We start from the raw sequence: 27988 nt of genomic DNA, 5'->3' as shown, positions 1-27988 counted from the left end.
TATTCTTCTTTCCTTGCATCAATCTTTGATTTTATCTTGTCTAAAAATTCCACAGGTTTTATTCAACAAAGTTTGCCTAACAAATCTAGGTCTTCTTTCGCAGTAAACAACTCATTTATTTTTTAACTACGGAACTTACGTTCCGTTGAAAAACAGCTCTCTATAAGAGTGGCGACTTTTTGTATGACCTCTCAGTTGGATAACTGTTCGGTGACGGGTACTGTTCAAGATGTTGGTTTACTGTTTAGTTTTACTATTGGTGATCAAAGTGGAATCCGCTGTTCAGAATGTGAGCTGTCCTGTTGTGCCGCCTAGGGAATTGGACTGGAAAGAGGTAGGCGATATTGGTTACCTATCTGTTATGTCATTGTAGCTCTAGTTTTGCTCTAGTTTTGCTCTAGTTTCGTGTTGTACCTATGCATATAAGTAGGGTTGTGTGTAGTGTTGTAACTGAACATATAAGTAGTGATAGTCAAGGAGTCTGAATTTAAAGATCACTTAAGGAATCTGGGGTTTCATTTCTAAGCACTAATCTCCGAAAAAGAATTCATTACTCGCAAAAGTTTTCTTACACTTCAAGTCATATTGTGATAATTAATTTCTTATAGGCAGAAAACTTTGAAAATTGGAGGAGCTTGCCAGGGGTGTGAACCTCGGATGGAGAAGTCCAGTTTTAATTACTAAGTAGGATAGTGGTAGTACAATATAAATATGACTAACGTGTTAGCGGTTACTGATTGCAGCACTATCTATGTCTCACGACCGCGCACCGTCTTTTTCTATAAATAAGGGGAACCTGGATTATATTTTAAGTTGGTACAATGCGGTCAGCCATCATTACGTATTCTATTTTATAACATCTAGTTACATTGACAAACATAAATCCATAAAAAAGAGTAAATGTCGAAAATTACAAGTCTTGCAACGAGTTCATCGCAAAAAGTTGCGACATCTAAGTAATGCAAAACCAAGTCTGTTCATTTTTTCAGTACCACTAGGAAGCTACTATCCAAGAACTTTTTCATAAATTGTTACCTAATTAAGTCGCTAAAACATTTTATTGCCGCATCAATATTTAACATCTTTATTAATTTAATAAATATAATAACTTGGCAAATAAATATAAAGCACTCAATTTATTAATATTGTTTAGATTTTTTATATAGATTATATTTTCGTAAGTATCATAATTACTATTTATCCTAAACGAGGTCACAAGGGGGTCGAATGGACAATGGTTTGGAGTGTTATAGTTACGGTAAGGCCCATCTTTTTCTCGAATTGGTGGTGCACTGTAAATTGCCTATGATATTCATAAATGAAGACAAATCTAACGTACTTAAAAACATCGAACAGAGTAAGACAAAAAACATACATACACAAGTAATATTTATGTATACACATAAGTAGACCTCGTGATTCCACTCTGGAGATACCATCGCTACACCTACTTCAGCCTTATAGCAGCAGTGCAGTGCAAGTACTGCTATAAACAGAATTTTCAGCTATGTTTTTCGTAGCACAGTCATAATTCTATTACATACGTCCATAGATTAGTAAAGATTACTCACGCCTAACAAGAAAATGTACCCAGTTTTGAGAATTGAAATAGTTGTTTAAAAAAGTTTTGCCACGTCTCCGTGCTAAAATGTCCCTAAAATATTTGAAATAATTATTTATTATGTAAATTACGCAGTATTTGTTATTTATTCGTAAATTTTCTCTAAAAATGTTTTTATTTGTCAAGAATTAAAAAAAAGAACTTACTAATAAGCCGTTTGTGGCTTCATTCAATTTCAAGGCGGCGAAGTATCTTTACTAATCTATGCATACGTCAAGTAAAATTAAATTTCTTTAATTCCTCAGCTAGATGGTTTCTGGTACATACAAGCAGTGGCCACCGAGCTTCAGATACGAGGCGACTGCGCGACAGTGATGTTCAGCCATAAGAGCATCACCACCGACGTGTCCATCAGCTGCGTGACCAACAACACTGTGAGCTACTACAACGGGTCAGTCGCTATCGCAGTGGACAGCAGCGGCCTTGGGGATTTGTTGCTGGTCACTTATACTGGTAAGAGTTTTGACTACGATGAATAGAGCTATTTATGTTTAGCCACAGGAGCATCGCCATCGACGTGTCCATGAACTGCGTGACCAACAACACTGTGAGCTACTACAACGGGTCAGTCGCTATCGCAGTGGACAGCAGCGGCCTTGGGGATTTGCTGCTGGTCACTTATACTGGTAAGAGTTTTGACTACGATGAATAGAGCTATTTATGTTTAGCCACAGGAGCATCATCATCGTCGTGTCCATCAGTTGCGTGACCAACAATACTGTGAGCTACTACAACGGGTCAGTCGCTATTGCAGTGGACAGCAGCGGCCTTGGGGATTTGCTGCTGGTAACTTATACTGGTAACAAACAATCTATGATTTATTAGGCGATTGGACGACTGTGTTGTTACAAGAGTGTTAGCACTCACGTGTCTACCAGTTGCGTGACCAAAAACATTGTGAGCTACTACAATGGGTCAGTCGCTATCGCAGAGGACCAAAACGTTACTACCAACGAGTGTATTCGCTGCGCGACCAACTCTGCGAGCTGCTACAATGGTCTAGTATGTTAGCCCAAACTCGAAGCGGGAAGCAGGTTTTGAATTTTGGTGCCATCAAAACTCATGCACGGTTTCACGCTAGAAAAAAAAGTGGCAGTGATGCCTCCCCGGTTCAACTATACTGTTTCTACCACTTTGTATATCCTTTGGGGAGTTACATATTTGAGATCTTAGACCCATTTGACACGTCTGAGCGCGCCTTCTTATTTGCTTAATTCTCTAGGATATACACGTTTTTATATAAGCATACTCGTGCAAAGTTCATATCATATCCGTAATATATGATGCAGGAAGAGGATTTAACATGGAAATGATATGGGTTATCTACAGCAGTGCGTGTTGCTATGATATTATTAGATTCATTTACAGATAAAGGTGTACGTGTCATTATGAGAAAGCAATATAGTGTGATAGAAGTCCATTTATCGGTAATAAGTCCAGTCCAGTAATAGTAGTATTATATAATAAGTTTAGCGTTAAGTAGTTCTTGCGTACAACTGGAAGAGTATGACGGCTGACTTATATTATAAGGCTACCATATTTGCCCTTAAGAGGTTTCGGATGAAACCCCTGGGGGCCTACCACCATCTTTTAAAAACCATCATAGTTCAGGAAAGTTTTATTTCCTCCTTAAAACAGTAAAATATTCCATTATACACAGTTAAACAAATTTAAACCCTTATTAAATTTCGCTTATGCATTGTATGAAACCAACAGAAATTGTCATATTTTCTTTAATAATTATTTCCTGCAAAAGTATGATTAAAATAATATTATTTTAAGAGATGGTAGTAACCCCCCTGGTCTATATAGAGCTGGTTAGAGTCTATGGGCGGCAGGGACCATTTATCACCAGGTGGACTGCATGCTCGTTTACTATGTAATATGGTGATAGGAATAAGTGTCTTTTTGGTTCGCATTATTATAGTTTTTTAGCGTCTCTTTGCTATGAATTTCTTTTCCTAATGTTTTCAATGATGGAAACAATTTTTATTTTGAGATTTATTAATGAAGACACTAAATTTGTCAATTGTATTGTTTTATAAACTGGTATAATATGTTTCACATTGTTTTATATTTTTTTTACTTGGCCATACTTAGAAATACACCGATTGTGGAGCTCCGTTGGTCAGTTTTGGGCCAAAAAGTTTCAAAGTAGATTTCTTACATGATTCTTTAAACCCTTTCAAATTAATTATGATTTTCCAGATAAAAGAGTCGAAACCTACTCACTTTTGGACGTGAACTACGAACACTACGCAGTCATATTCGCCTGCTATAATAACTCCGATGGAAATAGCAGTACATGTAAGTATTTCGTGTAGTTTCTTGTTTTTATATAATAAAAAAAAATGTTTACAAAATATTAAAAAAATATATATTTTTTTTAAATACTTAAAATTTTTTTTTTTAAATATATATTTTTTTAAATATTAATTTTTTTTTTTAAACATTTTAAAAACATATTTTTTTATAAAACGATATAGAATCAATTTCAATCTTTATAATATAGGACTATCAAAGAGAGCATGCGTTTCACCTTATAGTAAGTGGCTACTGGCCCATAGACGTCTATTATCTACCATAGATAAGATTAGAGTCCTACCTAAAGTCGGCCGCCAATGTGTTACTATGCTACCCCTGAAGACTAAGTGGGAATGGCTCGGATAAGTATATATTAACACAGCAGCGGTTAACACGGGTGTTACAAAGTAAACATAGCAAAATTTATAAACTTTATTAGTATCAGTGCATCGTACATTAAAATTCGCGAAAATCACTCCAACCAGAGCTCTACAAGGGGATGGGTATTGGAATCCAACGTTGATTATTACGAGCATTACAAATACGAGTAGATTTATCAAAATATTTTATGACGGTAATTCTTAGGAGTATATTGTATAGGGTTTTAAATTTTGAAGGTGTTAGAACCTTTTGTGGTTCGACTCCGGCGGCACCACCGCCAAACCTATGTCTGCCTAATAACAGCAGTGTGAAGCGCTGCTGCGTTCCGTTTTGAAGGGTGTGGTAAGGGAGACATAGTTTTCCGAGGCGTTTCAGCTTAGTCCTCAGGGGTAGCGGCGCATCTGCGGCCGACCTCAGGTAGAAATATCTAGTCCTATCTGGCGTTGATTACATATATCAATGGGCGGCAGGAGGTACTTACCATCAGGTGGACTGTATGCTCGTCTGCTACTCCTATATCATAGAAATAAAATAATGCCTTGTAACAACAGTATAAGCAATACTGAATTTATATTTAGGGTGTGGTCAGGAAGATATATAATACTTAAGGCAGTAGAAATTTAAACTCAGTCCGTATTGGTAGCAACGCATAAATAGGACCATGAAATAGTTTTTATTAAATGACCACTTACTTTACAGCATGCTCATTTGCTACGACGAATTAATTAAAAATATTTTTCGTTTTTTTCGCTTTTCATATTCAGCCGCGTTAATTTGAATGGATCCTTAAAGATAATCTTAGTAGTAATTATCTTCACTGCTCCAACATTTCCTTCTAATGACTGCGTCCACTTAAACACGCATAGAAGTTTAGTCATTACCATCATACGGCACTTGTGGCTTAGTTAGCATGGAAAGTGGGTAAGTTAGAACCGCTAAGCTCGCAAAGTGATATTGTGCTGAGAAATTAGTATTAATTTTCGATTACAGTATTAGTTGGTTTCACGCATTATGTGGATATGCATGTGTTGTTGTTGTGTCATGCTGTGCGTTGCGTTGTCATGCTTTATACTTCTGCATATGCATCTCGTATGAGACAGAGACATCATTGTGTTTCTAGATTAATAATCATTTATTTAGTGAGTTTTATGTCATTCTCAACAAATTTCATAATTGGTTTGTTTATATTTTTAGTGAGTATCAAACTAAATCTATGTTGAAGGTTATAATTTACTTTGTCGCGTTTTTTGGTTTTCAAATAATTATCATTATATTTACCTGTCATTGAAAATAATTTTAGTTCGGATTTCATATTTTTTTTAATGTAAATTGATATTTAGAAATTAACTGTGATATAAAATACATATTTTAATAATTAAATACAATTTCCATTCGATAGTTTTCGATGACTTCATCCTTAACATGTTTTTTAAATGAAAATTAATCATATTTTTGTTGTGTATTTATTTTCTTTCTGTATATTACTTTATTTTCTTCATTGTATGTATTATCTTATTTACCTCGAGCAATATTTCCGTAATATCATATCCGGGTGTTTTGATAGGCTTTTGACCTGAAGAATAATGGATAGCTCAGGAAAAACTAATTTTCTGCTTCGCTGGAGGCCGGATCACTCAGACGTGACTCCGCGTGACCAAACTCTTGTCTTGATAGGCTGAAAATTTCCACTAATCGATTCTAAAGTCTCTTGTTTAATGGATTCTTAATTTGATGGTAATTGTTACGTAGAAAATTGTTTATCTGTGTGTATCTGGTTTTTGTGTTTGTGTGAAATTAAAGATGGCGTGTAAATTATGATGTAAGATGCTTACTAAGGTCATGATTATGTTCATTTGCACGACGCAAAAATTAAAGTTTTTGAATTATTGACGATCATGATTTTATGTTATAGGTTATTTCAATAGCGACAAATTTAATCTTGGCTTCTACATAAAAAAATCATACACTGCCGAAATGTTAAAATATTTCCTATTCATTATTTCTTCTCTTAAAACTAATAATAATAAATATTGCTGTAAGATCAATCTCTTAGCTTGAAGTAATAGTTATCGCTAGTAGTAATAGTACTCAAACATTATAATTTACATGTCTTGTTGCCATTAATATAGTTAAACTTTATTTTATTTTTTAGCAAACAGTAATTTTATTTTTAAACTAATCTTTTACAGACGAAATATGGAAGCTGACGCGGTCACCGCACCTCAAAGCCACAGACAGGATTAAGTTAGACCAAGCCGTCGCCAACTACAGTTTACAGGCGACAGAGTTCTTCAGATTCAACAATACGGAAGACTCCTGCAGAATCAACGGCGGTACTCACATTAATCCGGCGTCACTTATCATGGCCTCTGCGGCTGCTTTGTCGCTGTTTAGGCGGTTCTTCTGATGGTTTTTTGTTTTTATTTCAAGATCATTGTTTATCCTGGGTGTGAATGGTCTCCCAGAGAGTCATAGGTAACGCTGGCTTGTGTTAGTAGACACTTACCTTTGGGAGTTTTATGAAAAATTCCAAGGTATGCTCCACGATGTTTTATTTCACCGTTACAACAAGTAAATATTCCTTTCTGATAGGATCTTATGTAATTCTATGGAGTTAAGTGTAAACATAGGATTTAAACCACAGATCCCCTTATAAAACATCCAAGTAGGCTTATCATTGCTTACATTAGTCGTGGAGAGAGACCCATTTTCCGCTATATTATAATATGTTCGAAAGGATTGTAGCCAAATTTTACTTTATGTCAAAATTGGGTTGGCGTTCGGAAATAATGTTCAACTTCTAGATTTAAGGAAATTTTATCCTCTGTAGGTATATCCCTGGGGGCGTACCACTATCTCTTAAAACAATTAGTTTAATCACACATTGAAATTTCATACCACGACCTCGTTAAAGTAAGATTGTTTTTATAATATTACAATAAGCGGTTTTGTACGAGGTCGCTTGAAATTATTCATTCTTTATTTTGCAGTAAATTTATGTTTTTAAGTAAAGTATGACAATTTCATTCAGTTTTATACAATAGATAAGCGAAAAATGAATAAGGGTTTAAGTTTACATGGCACGGCAGGAATAAAACAAAACTGTTATAAGGAGGTCGTGGTACGAAACAAAATAATGTTGATGCAATATTGAAATAAAACTTTCCTGAATTATGATTGTTTTTAAAAGATGGTGGTAAGGCCCCTGAAGTTTGGTAATGTAGGTACGACTAACCTATTAAACGTAAAATTTCTGAAATGTAAAATAATTTATTTTGACGGTAGATACTCTAAGATAAGTATTTATGTTAAAAAAGTTGTTTATGTGTGTCGTAGTTAGATTGTATGGTAAGTAAAGTTTGTTTATATTGAAAAAAATGTCTATAAAATAAACATTTGTGATGGAGTTGTTTCTGATTTTTCATTTACTAAAAAACTTTGGCGCATTGTTAGATAGATTTTTAGTTACTTTATTTTTTTTTGTTATGTAAAAATACAGTTGGTCCCTGTAGTTCCGGGACCGGAAAAAATCCCATATAACTCGTCGTCGCTCCCACAGCGTCGGGTACCTTTTTTTTTTTTTTTTTTTTTTTTTATAATGTAAGAGTAGCAGACGAGCTTGCAGTCCACCTGATGGTAAGTGGCTACTGCCGCCCATGGACATCTGTAATCAACCCCAGATAAGATATTCCTACCTGAGGTCGGCCACAGATGCGCCGCTACCCCTGAGGACTAAGCTGGAACGCCTCGGAATAGTCTGTCTCCCTTACCACACCCTTCAAACCGGAACACAGCAGCTCCTAAAACAGCTGTTATTAGGTAGAAATAGGTGTGGCGGTGGTGCCGCCGGAGTCGAACCACAAAGGGTTCTACCACCTCCAAAGTTTGAAAGTTTCCACCTTTTGAAAGTTTCCCCCTCGTCAACAAAAAAAAGGTAAAAAAAGGTAAAAAGGTAAAAATAAAGTTATATCTATACCTAAGAAGAACAACACTCGTTATAAATATTTAAGCCTCCCAATTTTTGCTTACGAAAGGTCCAAATTTGATAATTTCTCGTATGCAGAAATATTTCAAATGTCTATTTTTTTGTAGGCAAAACATTGCATAGATTGGTAATAAAGATTGAATAGACCTTTAATAACGGTACACCCATTATACGAGTATCACTACTAATTAAAGTAAAAAATAACACAAAGAATAATATTTTTTTCCGTACCAAAATAAACTATTTAAATTTTTATATTAATAAAAAAAATATTTACAATATTAAGCTAATAAAAAGTCCTAAAATAACATATGAAACAGGCTTACAAAAATACTTATTAATAATTCGTACAACTAAGTAACGTTGCAAAAACAAATTGTGTCTAAATAAATTACTCTACACACAGAGACACCCTCTTGTGGTTCAAATCCTAACTTCGTAACATTATTGCTTGTCTATTCTCTGCTCTACTTTGCTTTCCATAAATCAAACACAGATGGCGCTGTTACGAAAAAGTATAATTCCTGAGAAAACCGTTTTAATACTTTAATAATAACGATAACTTGAGAACTATACGTAAATATTTATACTTACATAAAGTAACTATTATCTTAATAATTTCTATTATTAGTATTATACAGGTGTAATGTAAAACAACTTAGTTTACAAACGTATTATAAATGACTTAAAATAATATGTTAAACTTAACAGAATACATTGTGCAATAATTTAAAGGAATGTATAGATTAAAAGATTAGGATTCGACAAATATCTAATACCTAATTACTTATCCACGATATATAGTATAATGAATCGGTATTAGGATAAAGATTGATTGCCGAATTAGTGGCTTATAGATATGCTTGTTCATATAGATTACTTTAATAATAGCACAGGATAAAACACGTGGTTAATCAGTTTTATTTTGCGTGAATAACTGAATTTTCCTCTAGTTTTGTTAATTTACTGGGAAACTAAGGCGTTAAATCCTATAGTGTGAAGGGTGAATCCGTGAAGCTATTTACTACTCCTGATTGCACTCACTAGGCTGAATTGTAGCCTGTTTAATATTTGAATTTAGCGTCCCTAGCATAATTAGAATTATGCGCCCCTACACATTTTTCAAAGGTAGCATAGCCAATAAAGTGTTAAAATCTTGACGATCTTTTCTCGTCGTTAGTCGTGGTAGACGAGAACAAGAACATGATGTTCCTAGAACAGATTTAATGATTTGAATAAGTTAGGGTATGGATAAAAATGCTAAGACTTAGATTTTTTTCGCTGCGCTAGAGATGGTTGAATGCAGAGACTACACAACATGTTTTTTTATAATCATTGATTGATTAAACAACTCGACTAAATGCTTATTTACTGATATTTAAAATGTGCCTTTGAACGTTAAAATAGTTAATGTAACTTGGAAGATATTCTAGACTTAAAAAGCAATTTGACAGAAGATCTGAAGGTGGTAGAACCCTTTATGGTTCGATTCCTGCGGCGCAACCTCCATACTTATATATGCATAAATATTTCTACCTTATAATAGCAGTGTTAAGCTTATAATATCGCTGCTGTGTTTGAAGAGTATGGTAAGGGAGATATACTTTCCGAGGCATTCCAGCTTATTCCTCCGCAGGAACCTGGACTAAACTAGGCTTGATTACAGATGCCTTTGCAATAAGAGGACTGCATGCGCGTCTGCTACTTTTATATTAATAACACAAAAACCAGCCCCAACAAGCCAAAAGAAAGTACATAAATCATTGTAACCAGCGCAATTGCAATTCAATCGATGGAAACGGTTACTTATTATGATTACATTGGAACGTTTTCCGCAATTTAGGTTTATGGGTACTCCTGGGAACTTCTCCGAGAGTTAGGCGCTCGTTGACTTTTATAGCAGTTTTTACACGCCGCGAATAGCTTGCCTTGGGTTTAGGGTTGCCAGATAGTATCCAATAAGAGGACGTTTCCTTATTTTGTCCTTCAGTCCTCTCTCACCTTTCCTATGCCTTCCTTTTCGAAGAATTTAATGAAGAATGTCGCTAAAGGTTCTATTTTTTTATTTTGGTTCAATCTGATTTTAATATTACGTTTTGCGAAGACTTTCATAATTTTTAAATATCCAAGAACTTCTTTCTAAAATTACTGTTATGGAATATGATTAAAACAATGTACACTATACAAACGAACTGGTTCATAAATGTACTTCCTGTTTTATAGAAATTCTTTCAATTTTTATTATCTTTATTTTTCTCTTTTCTTTATTATCTTAAATCTTATCTTTAAATATCTTTTTGGGCTTCATTTTAAGCACTTTTTAGTCCCCCTTTATCAAGCCAACTGGTAACCCTGTCAGGGCTCGACCGTCGACGAAACCCACCAAGTTTTATCTGCGGCTGCAAAATGAACTTTTCCTTAACACAATTTTCATTCTCTAGAAATAAGGTTCAAGATAACGACGAGAGGTTTTGCAGATGGCCTAGTTATGTTACTACCCAGACGCGTTGATTACGGTAATGCCTGGAGGTGAAATAGTGAAGTGTTAGAAGTTGGTTTTCTTGGAGTTGTTGCAGTTCAGTGGAACGGTGGCGATATGTGGATGTGTTGGCGCCTCGTTCGCTAACTACTGAACAAGTTGAAAGGTGATTCGGCGGAACTGTAATGAGGACCACTATTGTTTCTTTTTTGTTACTAGTTATGTTGTTTGGTAGGTACGTGGAATACGGTACGAAGTTTCAACGTATCTGGGCACAGCAGATTATCTAAATAATGCACTGTCACTTCTCTTCCTACAAAATAAGTCTCGTGGGACGCAAAATTCAAATTTGCACTCATGTACTCGAGCTCCTCGTCTTAGTGTCCTTATCGCATAAATTTAATCTGTGTTATAATAGAAATAGGTGATGCTGTAATAGAGGAGGCAGGTGGGGCAGAGGTACGTTTATAGACGAACCAGGAAAATTCTACCAAGTTAATGTAAGAGTAGAGAATCCTAGTGTGGGGAATACAGAAGTATATTTGTATATCAAGTTTTTTAAGTGACCAATTTTACTTTGAAGACATATTTTATTTTATTCCAATGTTACTAACAATTTAATTTAAATCTTAAGAATATATATTTTATACTATTTAATTGTAAGGCCTTTTTTTCTGTGTATACAATGTATACATAATATACAGTTATTGTGTGCCCATTCGTGGCGAGAAAATAGAGAGACGTTTTTATGCAATTAAGAACTATTATAACCTATTTTTTACAATAAAGAAGATTTGATTGTAAAAAATAGGTTACAATAGTTATTGTAACAGGTTACAATAGTTATTGTAACAGGTTACAATAGTTATTGTAACCTATTTTTTACAATAAAGAAGATTTGATTGAATTTGAAGTTGTATCACTTCTGTTCTGTTGTGCAGGAGCTGTAGCTTTCATTTAAACAATTTAAAGTTTTATTTAAACTAGCATCTGCTGACCGAGTTTCTGATGAATTTTAAAGCAAAGCAGCGCAGGTCATACAGAACACCTGTTTAGGATTTATCAGCCGCGCGTGCCCTCGACTGGTTTACGATGGCGCTGAATACGAGAGTTTTCCTGTTTTTCACTCGGATCAAAAAATATAGACATATCCTCTCGAGGGGACATACGAGCGACAGCACGCGCCGATCGTCACCAACATCGTTGTCGTCAAAATTGCCGATTGTCGGCAACGACAGGCGACTACAATTGGCGGCAGTGGCCGGGTGTCTTTGACGACTGTCGGCTGTCACGTACTGAAGCTAGCATATTGGAGCCCTCATATCTCCCGCACTCGATTGAGTCCAACCAAAATAAACATAGTTTCTCGAATCTCTACTATTCTAAGTCTACCATTTGTCAAACACTTAGATTCTGGAGATCATACTAAAGCATACCAAATTTTGACAATTTGTTCGATACGAGAATTACGCCCTAACGCAAATCGTACCATTGCGTTACAAAAGACGGACACGTGATTACGTTATGTAGAGTATAAACGTTACGGTATTACGTTTTTGGCATGTCGCTTTATACGTAGGGACCGTCGAAAATACACAGCAAATAGATGTCTAAAAAGATACACGTGTACAAGTTTTGTTTCAATTCAATGCGCGTTGTCTTGTATCTATTTTGGTCTGAGTTTTTAAAAAGTTTGCTAAATTAGAGTCTATATGCATGTGTATTTTATAGTGGCTTCCGAGCAAAGTTTTGAATCATAATTTAAAATATTTTAAGAGTAACTTAGTACCCAAGTAGTTTTCTCATCGGAAAGTCGATTTTTGCGTCGATATCAGATGTATTTTTTGTCTGTCTGTTTGTATACTAATTTGAATACTGAAGAAGTATTCAAATTATCCTTCAGCATAGGTTAATTTTACCTCAAAAATAATTTGATGAAATTTTATAATTACTAATTAATCGTAGTGGATGTAGGTATGGATTGCATTTCGCATTATAATAAATTAGGTAGATATATATTGAAAAGTTATTCCTGTTTTGAAAGGTGAGGTTTGTGAGACAGCCACTGTGAGGCAGTCCAACTTAAGTCTTGAGGAGTTAGATGCGACATCTACATCTGATCTCAGTAACTACAATCCTATCCGTGGTTGATTAAAGATTTCCATGGGCGGTAGTAGCTTCTTTCCGTCATACGTTGGCACACTACAAATATAGGTATAAGAAAGTTACGAAAATCCATTCGGTTGCTCATATGAGGTCTTTAACCATATATTAAAGTATCGAGTGGCAACTTCAGGATATTTTGGCCATAGCTCATGCTATATCGAGCGGCTCGATAACAGATGATACATGTTCTCGCAGAATCACCCCAGAGGGAACCACTGTACCGGTAGCTGCAATGTACGTAAAATTAATTCCTGTGTTGCCAACTTCAACAATTGGTTTCCGTTAATCGTACGATAAAATCTAAAATGAAATCCAGGAAGGTATTATACGCAAAGCCAAAAAATTAATAAAACTGTGTATTATTAAATATCCGCGGGTTCATTACAGAAAATATATACATATTGATTTTAATAAATATAATAAAACATTATTTTGAAAAATCATAAAACCTATTAAATAATAGAACAAAGAAACAATACACGTAGAAAAAGAAAAAACAAGAAAACATTATAAAAGTGAATTTTCGCTGCATATGTTCCCTAAAATAATCTCCTTATTTTATTGGGAAAATTACCTAAATTGGCAACACTTATTAAATTTTCCGAACGATAGCTTTTAGTGAGGGCATGTTGGAAGTATTTTCGGTGATATAGGAAATCGGGACCAGATAAATAATGTTTTGGGAGACGTTTCAAAGGATTTCGGTCCTAACAGTATTTATGTGATGCCTCCATCTTTGATTTAATAAACAGTACGTGGGTTGTAGAAAAACTATGTAGTTTTTTGTGCACCAGAATATTTCTGTATGATATACTATGTACATTGTACAAGTATAGGTAATAAACTGAGATATTATTTCTCTGACTTTGATTAACGGTTGTTTCTTAATAAGAAGTATATTCTATCTTCCCTACCGAAGACATAAATTTACAGTTTTTAAGTAGGCAGACATGTCAAATTTTACGTTTGATAAAACCCTGATTGACTTATTATTAAATAAGTCAGTGGGTTAGAATTATGAAATGTTGTAATAATGAAATACTTAAGGTACAGGATCACTAAGATTTTTTTTTAATTTTAACCCTTTGGGGGACAAATATTAGAACAATAGTTGAAAAATTGACCCTTACATCAAAAAGCTGGTGAATTTACGAGGTCCACGCTCCACTTATTTGTCATAACATCTACTTTATAAGAGTTCATTTACTAATTTATATCATAAGAATGATATTATATCTTGCACTGAAAGATCGGCTTGAAAAGTAATAATGCAATTTTGTCTTCGATAGTATGATGACTTCATCTTGACTTAAAAAGGAGTATCCTTACTTTGTACGTAGTAAGAGAGATAAAAGGCTATAAAGAACTAACTTCAAAACCTATTATCATATTGAAATAGATTATAAAGCTTTATTACCTTTTGTTATGCTTGCGTTGGTCAGATTAAAAACGAATGAATTATCGAGTAATGGTTAGGATACAAATTACAATAAGTACATTTTTTTCTTTTATTTATGTTACAAAAGCAGCAAATGGACATTCCTTTTTATATTGTAAAACTTTTAAGTGTGAAGTTAAAGTAATATAAAACATGTATAACGAATTAGTTTTATCACCTTTAAATTTGAAAAGATGTTGAATGTTAACTAAAGTTGCTAAATAACTAATAAATTCTTATGGGTACTGAAAAGTAAAATTTATAAAAATCTCGGCGATTTAAACCATGCAACAGTAACCAAAATAGATGAAAAACTATTATAAACAACTGCATTATCCAGCAAAGTGACAACAAAAGAACTCCTATCCGAACAAACAAACTTTGCTCCCAAATTGAAGGTTTAAAAGCAATTAGCAGGACAGTGAACTAAAATTTGCCGTCCGCTTCGCAACATGTTCGCGATTGCAAGTTTCGGAACAGGTTTACCGATTGTTTGAAGTTTGCGCTCACTATGACGCCTGTATCATCCGTGCTCGAGGATATTCTGTAGTGCACTGATTTGGAGTTTGTTTCTGTATTGCTGTCGCATTATTTCATTCGTGCTTTTTAATCATGACATTAATTTCATTGTTTCAATTTTGTCCGTGCAACATGTTCAACGATTGCAAGTTTTGAAACAGGTTTACCGATTGTTTGAAGTTTGCGCTTACTATGACTCTTGTATCATCCATGCTCGAGGATATTCTGTAGTGCAGTGATTGGAGTTTGCCTCTGTATTGCTGTCCGGCTCAGGGCCCTGCCCTGGGGGAGCAGTTTTCGCTCCTCTCCCACACCATCTGGTGTTCACGACGGTATGCGACCACACATACCGCCGTCCTTCCCGGGACCGCTTACTGGACGGTTCGAGCTCCCACTCTTGCCGCCCCCAACCCCGGAGTAGTCGCCTCTTATGACAGGCAGACACCGTAGTCTTATTCTATTCCCGGAACTACAAGGATACTCTATGATAGACCTACACTTATTCATACTTAATTCGTACATTACCACGAATAATGAGTTTCTCTTTGTACCTAATGTACCTCCATGTGCAGAATAACAGAATTAGCTCCACTAAGTAGGTCGGATAATGAATGCCATTGTTAGCTTTTGTCTACAAAGAAAAATGGCCGATGTGACGTAACGGCAAATGGAGGTAGCTATTGTTGAACTGTTTATCGAGAGGACAATGAAGCAAACATTTAGGGATCGCTTCGATGGTTATCTTTATATTTTTTTTGGTTTTGGTAGTTGTATTTTTGGGACTACCTGTCATAGATTCGCAGATTATAAGGAAATACCTATTGTTTAGTGTTTGAAACGATTTATTGCGGTTACCTAAGTACAAAACTTGTAGACTAGTTACTTTTAGAATTGGAAATTTGCGTTTTGCGTTGATATAGTCAATTGTATCAGGCGTTACTTTGCGGAATTTATTTACCGTCGTAGAGTTAACTTACCCTAATGATGGTCCGTTTTGGAGCGAAACACGTGTTGGTGGTGGTATGCATGGTGGTGTATATTTTTAGTTCTTTGCATCTGCAAGCATCCTTTGTGGGAGGGAGGGTGGTACATACTGCATGGTTAAAAAATATATATCATCACACATATTTGTAGTGGATTGTTGCGAAGTAGTTTTAATCTTAACTTAATAGTTTGCATTGATGCTGCATCATGTTCTGGCGACTTGCTTGGTGCCGTCGAGTATTGAAAACGCGCGTTTTTGAAAATCATTATTGTTGCATTGCGTTGCTCCTTCAAGCGTCCAAACCAAAAGGTAGCCGAAACCGTTGTCAAACCTGTTATATTGTTAGTGTTCGATTGCCACAGCTTGCTTCCAAAAAGTTAAATGAGCGGTCAACGATGTCTAACGTGGTGTCTCTTAGTTGTAGAGGTACCATATCAGGCAGGTAATAGCAATGTTACGCTACTTGAATTATGATTTTTTTTTGTCGATGTTACCTCTAAGCTTAAAACTTGGCAGAATCCTCTGTGTATATTATGCATGCATGAATTTACCAGTGCATAGTTGTTTGCTATCTATACTTTCTTCTTAAAAATTAATGCCATGATGCGAAAATAATTTCGCCCTAACAAAATTTTCGCAATATGTTACAATTTCGCACACGTTATTAAAATTTCAAAGTATCTGTTACTCCAACTTATAACAACTAAGGTTAAAACAATACTTTGCTCATTATACGAGCGATTGCAATTTTAAAGTAGAAGTTTGTGCGGAGTTAATATAAGTTAGATATCGATCAATTTTAACTTAGATTGGATATTAGTTTGAGTTTAGGTCTTTTGATGTTCTAGGGACTTAGACTGAAGAATATCTAGAGTTGAAGGATAGTGGAACTATAGATAAATGTAGATATAAATTGCTTCGGGCCTTCGGGGAGGTATCACTGCCATACCTGTTTCGCGTGATAAGAAGTTTTGGTAGAAGGATATGGATGTCCTCTGACTTATATACAAGGCGACCATTATAGTCCTCAAAAGTGGGAAGGCACATTGTGTGATCAGCCCAGGGTGAACCATTAATCTACATACATGGAGTTACCACGAGGTGGACTGAATGTTCGTGTAGTGTTAATTCTGTGTGATATTATTTCAGTAGCCCCGAGCAGCGATGAATACTTACTATCAGATAGATAAGTTCATTTGTCACTTCAAGTTGAAACACAGCTTTAGTTTCTGTAATTAAAAACATAACAAGAAAACACTTATTTATCAATGACCACATATCATAATGACAATGATTATCATACAACGTATTTTTGATACATTTATATTTTATCCGGAACGCCACTACACGTTACAGCCAGCTGAAGTGGTGAGCAAAAAAATTCAAATATCACGTACATTTCTGTCAATGCCACCGTCGCGTGACTAGTTTTCGAACGCGTGGTGAGTTTGAACAATGGTTAGGGTCACCAAATAAATGTCAACTTTGGGACTCGTGTTTTTTTGTTTAATTTACTTTCCTATTTAATATAGGAGTAGCAGACGAGCATGCAGTCCACCTGAGGGTAAGTGACTACTGCCGGCCATGGACATCTGTAATCAACACCATATGGAATTAGATATTCCTTGAGGAGGAGGAGAGGAATGGTTAGGGTCACCATATAATTATTAACTGTAGGACATGTATATATTTTCAATTTAAATACACTGTGGTAATGAAGACTTATCACTTTTCAGAGGCGTACCAGCTTAGTCCTCAGGGGTAGCGACGCATCTGTAGCCAATCTCAGGTAGGAATATCTAATCCTATCTTAGGTTGATTACAGAAGCCCATGGGCGGCAGAAGCCACTTACCATCAGGTGGAGTGCATGCTCGGCTGCTATTCCTATTATTAAAAAAAATCTAAAACGAATGTAACTGGGACGAGATGAAAGGACACGTCCCTCAATAACAGAACGCATAGTGTCCCTAGCATCAATACTGAATAGTGCGATTCGTACAAAAGCTTAAACAAAGAGCTGTAGGTGAAAAAAAATTGACCAATTTACGAGTGCGGAGGCATCGTGGACGCGAAGCTCTATTCTGCGTTTTGCCTTTGTTTGGTGTTTGTTGTTCGAAATGACGCTATAGAATGGGTTGGATTAAATGGTTTTGGTGGTGGAAATTGACTTCTTAGTCATCAGCTGAAAAAACATCATGGTAGTAAGTAGCTAATGCTAAAGTTGGTCAGAGATTGGTACCCCTGATGATTCAGTTGGAATTCCTCGAAAAAGTATGTTATTATGCCCTTACCACACCTTCAAACGAGAACACAGCAGTACTCAACACTGTTACTATTACGCAGAAATAGGGGATTATGTTGGACCATCGCATATTAGTATAGGAATATGACACCGGTTAGTCGGTTATATAGTCGGTTATATAGTTATATAGTCGGTTTTTAGACCACAATGATATAGCTGAATACCGCTGATATGACTGGAATATACTATTTTTGCGGTACTACAGCAGACGAACTACAAAACTCTACCATTAAAACGGAAAATAAAAGCGTATTCTTCAATAATACCCACATACAGATGTTCAATGTGCTCGCTTTATTTACACCGGACGAGAAAACGAGTTATTAAAAGTTTAGCCTGAGGGCTTGCTGCATTTAGGGTCTATTCGCACTATCACTCTCAGAATAGATAGATGGAATATTCTTTACTGGACACTTCAATAGATCGTACCAATAATAGAATATAATAATTTATTTACGTTACGTTACTGACACTATAGTTCTGATACAAACGTAAACAAATACCTACCAAAACAGTCATATTTGTCAAAACGTAAAAACTCATGGTAAGGTTACAGATAGATATATCTAAATGAATTTGAAGGTGGTAGAACCCTTTGTGGTTCGACTACGGCGGCACCACCGCCACACCTATGTCTACCTAATAATAGCAGTGCTTAGGCGCTGCTGTGTTCCGTTTTGAAGGGTGTGGTAAGGGAGATAGACTTTTCCGAGGCGTTCCAGCTTAGTCCTTAGGGGTAGCGGCGCATCTGTGGCCGACCTCAGGTAGGAATATCTAATCCTATCTGGGGTTCATTACAGATGTCCATGGGTGGCAGTAGCCACTTACCATTAGGTGGACTGCATGCTTGTCTGCTACTCCTATATTATAAAAAAATATACATGAATTACATTTTTTGTTCTGGGTCTGGGTGTTCGAATATTTGTCTTTGTGTGTATCCGTGTCTGTAACGTAATGGAAACCTATTGTGGAGCTATGAGTGTAGATAGTGCCTTTATTGTAATCTTTGCATTGCGGTGTCTCGTTTAAGGGGTGACTTGGCTTCGCTGTGCGTTCCTACTGTAAAGGGGAAAATTTCATTTAATGATATTATTGATATACTGAACATCTGTAAACAATCCTGTATAGAAATATATCTGAGATAATCACAGAATTGCTACCCTACACGCACACACAAACACACTCACACAATACTAGGCAAGAATACATACTTATGTTATTAATTAATGTTAAATTAGGTAAATTACCTTAAAATAATCATATTTAATATGTTCTCGGAAGAACGGAGGCTCCTAAAATAGACACTGGGTGCTTAAAAGGAAACTGTAGCCACTTACTAAAGTAACACACGTTATGAAGTAAAATAAAATAATCTTTAAAATGTTTAAATGTTTACAAACTTGAAAAAAACTTCGACTTAAGTGTTTCTAACATACCAATCCCTGAAGTTCGTAACAAAAAATACCTACTATTTCGTGTCACGTTCCTACATGATCTTAATCGACTGAGACCCACAGTGATCACAGACCCTAAAGTTTCTAGCGCAACTGATATTTTATATTTATCTTTTAACTTCCTATTGCTATTAATTTCAGTTACGCTTCCAAAGAAGTTTTGCGCTCTTTTTGACTAAGTATACGAGTATACTGCAAATAAGACTTGCCCGAGGCGTAACTTAGTGCTTAGAGCAGTGCGCTTAATGTCCTTAACCTATTACTGTCCCACTGCTGGGCACTGGTTTCCCCCCAGAGTGAGGATTAGGCCAAAGTCCACCGCGTGTACCAAGTGCGGATTAATAGACTTCACACACCTTATTTATTTATTTTATTTATTTCTTTATTGTCAAATAGAACGGTTTCGCAGAACCAATTATACTAATTGACACACACAAATTAAATGATATTATCAAACAATTTGATGTCAACAGTTTTTAAAGATGTCTCAGGTATGCAGGTTTCGTCCCGATGTTACTCACATAACTTTGATGAATCGCCCCTCGATTGAGAGGCTGTGTTACAACCAATAGGTATCACATTTGGTTCTTCTCCGGCGACACCACCGCCACACCTACTTCTGCCTAATAACAGCAGTGTTAAGCGCTGCTGTGTTCCGTTCTGAAGAGTGTGGTAAGGGAGACATACTTTTCCGAGGCGTTCCAGTTCCAGTTTAGTCATCAGGGGTAGCGGCGCATCTGTGGCCAACCTCAGGTAGGAATATCTAATCCTACCTACTTACCATCAGGGGGACTGCATGCTCGTCTGCTACTCCTACATTATAAATATATATATATATATATATATATATATATATATATATATATATATATATTTATAATGTATATGCTGCTATCTTTAAAGTCAGCTGGATGGTAAGAAACTGCACGGACATTTGTGTTTGAGCAAATAATACAATGTCAGATTAAGACTGCTTGATGTCCTAAGAAATCTACGCCGGGGGGACTCCTTATAGTCCTTATATCCATAAATAAACATTAAAAAAATAACGCCGAATTTCCAAATACCCTTGTATGCTAAGAAATATTATTTTATGCATCATTTCATGCTTTAATTGCTTCTGGGCTAATCCGGAATTGCATCTATACATTCATACTATAGGAGTTTTAGTAAGTACGTAAGTGTTCTGGTTGTTTAATTAATACTAGCTTTTACCCGCGGCTTCGCTTGCGATCAGAGATCGATGGCAATAGTTGTTTTTATCTATCCCTCGGGAACAGAACTTTATTCGGAATAAATGTTACCCTATGTCCTTTTCTAGACCCCTGAGAGCTGGTGTACAAACATGACATCGGTTCGGTAGTTAAGGCGATAAAGTGTAACAAATAAACAATATACTTCATCATCATCATCATCATCAACCCATTACTGTCCCACTGCTGGGTACGGGTCTCCTCTCATAATGGGAAAGATTAGGCCATATCCCACCAAGCTGGCCAAGTGCGTATTGGTAGACTTTACATAAATTTGAGATTTTTTTTTATAAATCTCTCAGGTTTGCAGGTTTCCTCACGATGTTTTCTTAGATTCTTCACTGTTTAGCAAGTGATAATTCGAAACAAACTCACTTACGTACTTATAATATTAATTAGGATTACGATAAAAAAATATGTCCTAAATGTGCTAAAATGGAAAAGACTTTTATAAAATGCCCTATTATATATGTATTATTATAATAATACATTATTATTTAATTTATATTATTAATTGATATCATGCGTTTTAATTGTTTGTAGGTAATTAATTGTCTTAAGTTTGTAGTCTGCCTTAGAATATTAATACATCAATACCCTAATGAAATGGATGCTCGCGGTAATTAATAGCAGCGAGATTAAACTTGTATCTAATAGGCAATTACATCAATCTTAAGTTTAAGGAGAAAGCTCTTCAAATTTTTTAGTAGATATTAAATATTTTTGTGCAATGTGTACCTTTAGACTACTATATATACGCTACAAGCATTTAAAGTTATTGCAAGTGAATATAATAATTATAAACATTTAATTATTATTAATTTCATAAAAAATATTTTTACCATTTTACTACGGAGAAAAAATATTTAAATTTTAAATTATAATTTGAGTTATAATTTAAATTTTAAGTTATAATTTTGAGATTTTCAGTTGATTGTAAGCAATTAACTTATTAAAAACATAGAAATGAAGAGAATTATATTGTAAAATAATCCTAATGATTATTTCATTAGGATTATTTTACAATATCATTCTTCTTAGTTCGAAAAACATTTATCGTGTATTTCAACGAAGTTTGCAACGATAATAAAATCATAATGATTCAATTTATGTATCTTTCGGAATATGTATCGTAATTTCGGCACTTCTGCCACGAGCAGAGTGGCGCAGTGGAAGCGTGCTGGGCCCATAACCCAGAGGTGCGTGGATTGAAACCACGCTCTGCTATAGTTCGTCGTCTTCAAAGTTTTTTTTAAAGTAATTTTATATTAAATTTTTAGTATTTATTTTCGTTGTTATTTTTAGTATTTGTCTTCCTTAATTTGTGTGTAATATATTTTTTTAGAGCACGTGGAATTTTTTCTTTTTGTTGCTTTTATAAAGAGTTGTATATATACGATTTCAGACATCACTTAACGACATAAAATACGCAATTTTAGAGTTTTCTTTCCTTTCTTTTACTTTAAATGTAAGTTTTATTCGCATTTGTTATTTACTATAATAATTATATTTATATCATTTATTCGTAACAAGTATTGATAATTTATTTTCCGTCGTCAACCATTACTGTCCCACTGCTGTAGCACTACCATGAGTTTACAAAAGTATTACTCGCTAGCGACTGCGTAAAATAAATGTATGAAAAATTGTACAGCGCCTCTGGTGGTTACTCGTAGAACTAAATTCCAAAGTGTAAGCCACTCGTAACGTAAAAAACCTATCGAAATCAAATCGCTAGCGAATGTCATTATGATCTATTGGCATACAAATTCGGTCCCATGAGTCATTAATTTGACAGACGTTGTCAAGAAATACCGTAACAATAGTAGTTATGTTATTCACTAGTAAAATGACAATAGTTTTCTATTTACAATTTCTATAGTGGCGTTTCTATGCCAACTCATGGTAGTGCTAATCACTTTATACACTAAAGATTACTGCGTTTGTATTTTACATACTTTTAACAACTAATTTTAATGATCTCTCAGGTATGCAGGTTTTCTCAAGATATTTTCCATGATCGTTAAATCAAGTGATAATTTATAATTTAATGAAACTTCTACTTTAATTATAGATATATTTATTAACATTAAAAACATGAAAAACTAACTACGAAATAAAGTTTCGTACAAAATTAAACATGTTTCGCCCTTAGATGAGTAAAATACATAGATTTATCACTCCTAACAATAAAGTGTAACCAGTTTTGAAAATTGAAATTGTTGCGTAAATAAAGTGTTACCACGTTTACATTCTAAAATGTCCCTAAATTGTTTGAAATACTTATTTATATGTCGGAAATGGCGGTACTGAGGCGCTTCCAGAGCGCTAGCGCCATCTAGTGGCACTCGATAAAGTTAGTGTTGGAATGCACCGGTGTGGAACCGACCGGGCTTGCGAGCGAGACGAGATTAGATTTTACTGTTGGCCGTCGGCCGGTGCGGACACTAAAATTATCAGGCGTTCCTCGAGCTACTTATACCTGCCTACCTAAGTTAATTTTAATCCAAGTAATTCCTGTGTTGTAATAATGACCACTGAAGCCCACAGAAGATTACGATGAGCGATAAAGAACCACCAATTCCGAAATACATATATATATATATATTTTTCTTTTTTTATTTGTCAAGGATTCAAACAATAAATGATAATAATATATTTTTGTGGCTTTTCCAATTTCAAGTCGGTGAAGTATCTTTCTATTTTACTTATCAAAGGTTTCGCCTAATAGTTTCCCTAGGCAGCAGTTTAAGGTTTGTTTGAGCTTTGTTTGAAATATGTTCTACACTAATTTTTATTACGGGTAATGATAAAATATTATGTGTGAGCTTTTACTTAGTTTTAAATAACTTTTATTTTAATAATGGGAGCTTTAATTTTTGAAGTGAAAATTTCTTTAGCGGCGTTGTGAACTTTTTTTGTGATGGATAAAAAAGGTTAAACTTGCGTCAGGATACGTTGCCTGATCGAAAATTGGTAAGACTGCAAAGCAAATTGCAAAAGTCAAGATGTCATCCGGTGTCAGCATAGAAAAATAATATGTCAATGGGTGTCAGTTTAATTTTTTATTTATTATATTTTATTATTAAGGTTAGGCTTCGAAAGTTTTCACTTCTGTCGGCACTCCCGGAGTGCAACCCGTTGTTTTTTTTCCAAGAGTTTTATTTGTCATGCAATGTGGTAGACCTCTATATGGTTCGACTTTGTAGGCACCGCCTTACCTGTTTAGTTTATAGAAGAACAAACGAGTTTATATAGTCCACGTGGTGGTCCTCAGATAAGATAAGTTACTTGCCTGAAGAATTGTGATGCTACTCCTTAGGAATACGTTGGAACGCTTCGGATATGTCTCCCCTATCACATCCTTCAAAGCGGAACACAGCAGCGCATAACACTGCTGTTATTAGGCAGAAATAGACGTGCCGGTGGTGCTCCCGAAGTCGAACCACAAACGGTTCTACCACCGACCGTTTCGTAAAAAAATTCCAACTTAATTCTCAAGAGAAGCAAGACATTTGAGGCAACTTATACATATATAAGAAGTTTTTTTTTTATAATATAGGAGTAGCAGACGAGCTTGCAGTCTACCTGATGGTAAGTGGCTACATATGTAATCAGCCTCAGATAGGATTAGATATTCCTACCTGAGGTCGACCTCAGATGCACCGCTACTCCTGAGGACTAAGCTGGAACGCCTCGGAAAAGTATGTCTCCCTTACCACACCCTTCAAACCAGAACACAGCAGCGCTTAACACTACTCTTATAAGGCAGAAATAGAGGTGGCGGTGGTGCCAGCTGAGTCGAACCACAAATGGTTCTACCACCTTCATAACCTTATACATATTCATCGTAAAATAATCTAAAAAGACGTAACATCCCCAATTAGTCGCTACTAACGCAACGTTAATATTAACGTTAGTGCTTAGCAAGTTATGGCGTTAAACATTAACGACTCTCGTCATCGTAAAACTAGTTTAGTTGTTAACGTTGCCAGCTCTAATATATAGCTTCAAATTAGGGTAATTTTAATGTGACCGTTTATTTCCATAAGAAAAGCATGTCCACAGTTTTTACTAAGATCTATAAATTATTTATTGATTCATCTCATTTATTTTTGTTTAATTGTTTTATTTTATTTATTTTCCTATATCCATATCTTTTATTTTGTAAATATCATTATATGATATTTAAAGATCTTATCAAAAGTAATTTACTCTCCTCTCTGCTTCTATTCTACTCCTTATTTTTCCATGCATAGGCTGTCTGGAAGAGATAGTTGATTAGCGAAAAGACCGCCTATTGCATACGATTAACCTGTGTAATTGGGTGTATTATTGTTAAGATCTACTGAAGTGTGTAATAAAGAGTGCTCTATCTAAATGAGAAGGTTGAAGGTGGAGTAAGATTATAAATACGGTATCCCCTACCTGTCCTAAGAGGCGACTAAAAGGGGGCTTTCGGGATTGCGGGCGGCAAGAGTAAGAGCTCGAACCGCCCGGCCAGCGGCCCCAGGAAGGACGGCGGTATGTGTGGTCGCATGCCGCATGCCTTCGTACGCACCGGACGGTGTGGCGAGCGCCAAGCTCACCTGGGCTGAGCCCGACGGGGCAACGCACTAAGAGACGGTTGCGTTCCTTTGGAGATCCCGGAGCCCTCTACGCAGCGCCGAGGACGGCCACCGGGGGGGTTTTAGCGCGGTAAGTATCCCACATAACCCTGCGTCGCTCCCACGGCACCGGGTACCTTTTGAAGGTTTTTCACTCGTAAACAAAAAAAAAAAAGATATTACAAAGCAACCAAAGCAAACAAAGTCGTGGGCACAAAATGTCCCTAAATATAATGGCCATATTCCTTAAACCAAGCTACATAATATAACTATAGTTATAGTAATATCTTTTCATCTTTTAACGGTAAAAAAGATTGTCGGGAAAAGTAACTTTGAAATTTTTCGACCCTTTAGGAAAAACTTAAATTTTAACATGAAATTCCAATAAAAGACCCTTCAATTCCAAGTACAGCCGGAAGGCGTGCTTTTATTAAAGCGCCGTCCAAAGCAACGGGCGCACACTCGCTCCAAATTAAAATCAGTAGGTATTTAAAATGTGCACCAATTCTTCACTTACTTTCTTTTAATGATTTTTTCTACTTGCTTTTTTGATTAAGTTACATTTCATGAAGGTACTGAAATTTACAGGAATAATGAATAAATTGAAAAATTTGTATTTGTTTGTGGGACTGTGATTATTTGATGCTATATCTTTATTTATTTAGTGACAAAAAAAAAAATGTATAAAAAAACATTTACCTCAAAAATTACTATTTCTAGTAATAAAATATAATGTTTTGAGATTGAAAATAATTCATGTTCTACTCGTACTTTAGTTTTATTTGATTTTAACTACGGTCGTATTTAAAACCATTGTGATGGGAGACCACGTCGGTACTCATGCCACACCGTCACAAATTCAAACGAGTGGCTTGAGAAATTGACTTAGCTTATCTACGGGTAAGTTTGCTAGTGCTTGTAGCATAGTTGTTGATTGACAAACATTTGTAGAAGTTTGTTGCAAACGCCAGGCATTTGGATGCGATTAACATTCGCATCTCTACAGCATAAAGTTGAATTTCACGTACGTAGACTCTGTTGTTATTTAAACGCTATCGCTCGTGTATTTCGCGTTCCTTCGAACGGAGGTTAACGCAAAACTGAGTGATCAATTCCGGTCCAGCTCCCCCATTGTATTAAAAGTACACTCCGCTGAATGAAAAGCGTTTTGCTATTCCACCCCCACGTGTGAGCCCGCTGTTCTCAATGTTTTGTATGTTCACTTGCACTTTTATTATTTTGATGAAAAATATATTATGCAATACATAATACTTTTATTAATTTATTATAATTTTCCATATATTTTCCGTTAGTTATTGTGAACATAATTATGCAATATTACCTAATATTATTATTTTCATTATTTATTTTTATAATCATAAATATTTATATAGTTCAAAAATATAAATGAGCATCAGTTATAATCATTATTTTTGCTAACGGTTGTTAATATTTACACGTATATAATACAAATCAACTGTTGTACATAAAATGAACGCAACAAATAAAAAAGTATATATAAAGGATAATAGAAAAATACATCCTTTAATAGTAAAGAATAGGTATGAACCCTTTCTATTCAGGGTTCGCGTGTTTTTGCCTGTTATCAGACCATTTGTAACGGAGCTTCAGGCTGTGAAAATAAAGTAAATATTTAATTGCGGTTGAGTTTTTTATGGGTCTCCCTTCACCCTAAACGTGTTTACTGCCTTCGTGCAACTTTCATCTGGGTCCAATTTACAAATGCACGGTGTGTCTAATGAATTCGGTGGATTTACGATTTATTGTACTATAAATTGTACAAATTTGGAATTTGTTGGTTTTGTGCTGACGATTTTTGCGATCTTGTCTTAATAATAGTAAAATCGAGTGGTTTAAAAATTGGTGTAAATATTATTATTAACATTGTCCATTAAGTAAATAGCTTAAATTCTGTTTAAAAATCACTAGTAGCAAAATATTTATAGTAAAGTCTATTATTGATTATTTCATTTAAAAATTAAATATAAGTAATATATTATTGTAAATACCTTTATAAAATAATTTAATTCCTGTGTCAAAATTTTAAGATGCGAATATTTCTTTAATTTCTGCATATTTCACGGTTGTATAAGAATTAATCTTATTCTATTCGGTTAATTTTCTGTAAATATTTTTTGTAGTTAAAATAATATTAACTTAAAAATAAAACTTTGAGTATCTCTGGGTAAACAAAGTGACAAGTGACGCTATAAGAGAGCGGGTTGACTGTGAGTAAGGTGTCATCTACAGATGTCAATTACTGGGCTTGGATTTTAGAATCGATTTTGAATTTCGTGCAACTGAATTCTCTCTGAATAATGATTTTCGTATAAGGCCATTAAATAATGATCACTTTTCGTTATCTATAAGATATTAATGGAAATTGACATTACATTTCTTTTGAAAAATTTTCATAACATATGCCAGTAGGTGGTTAGACTACTTACGGCAAACATTAGCTTTTCAAGAAAT

The 27988-nt window shown here is 35.1% G+C and overlaps 1 protein-coding gene across 1 annotated transcript; it reads left to right on the top strand.

The window, feature by feature from the left end:
• Positions 1–211: 211 nt before the first annotated feature.
• LOC140742663 (uncharacterized) lies at positions 212–7617 on the top strand. The gene is made up of 4 exons (XM_073073614.1): positions 212–334; positions 1867–2074; positions 3830–3928; positions 6496–7617. Exons 1-4 carry the CDS (start codon positions 230–232, stop codon positions 6711–6713), a joined length of 630 nt encoding a protein of 209 aa, XP_072929715.1. The 5' UTR covers positions 212–229; the 3' UTR covers positions 6714–7617.
• Positions 7618–27988: the final 20371 nt, after the last annotated feature.

This window comes from Epargyreus clarus, unplaced genomic scaffold, assembly GCF_041222505.1.
Source record: "Epargyreus clarus isolate Ecla_fem2 unplaced genomic scaffold, WU_Ecla_fem_2.2 ptg000006l, whole genome shotgun sequence".
Classification (NCBI taxonomy): Eukaryota; Metazoa; Arthropoda; class Insecta; order Lepidoptera; family Hesperiidae; genus Epargyreus; species Epargyreus clarus.
This window is presented reverse-complemented; position numbering and strand designations above follow the sequence as displayed.

Bases quoted from the DNA above. Each gene is read 5' to 3' on its own strand.
- LOC140742663 (XM_073073614.1), top strand. From the start codon at position 230: ATGTTGGTTTACTGTTTAGTTTTACTATTGGTGATCAAAGTGGAATCC. The intron at 335-1,866 runs GTAGGCGATATT...TTAATTCCTCAG, and splicing joins GGGAATTGGACTGGAAAGAG to CTAGATGGTTTCTGGTACAT. The intron at 3,929-6,495 runs GTAAGTATTTCG...AATCTTTTACAG, and splicing joins CGATGGAAATAGCAGTACAT to ACGAAATATGGAAGCTGACG.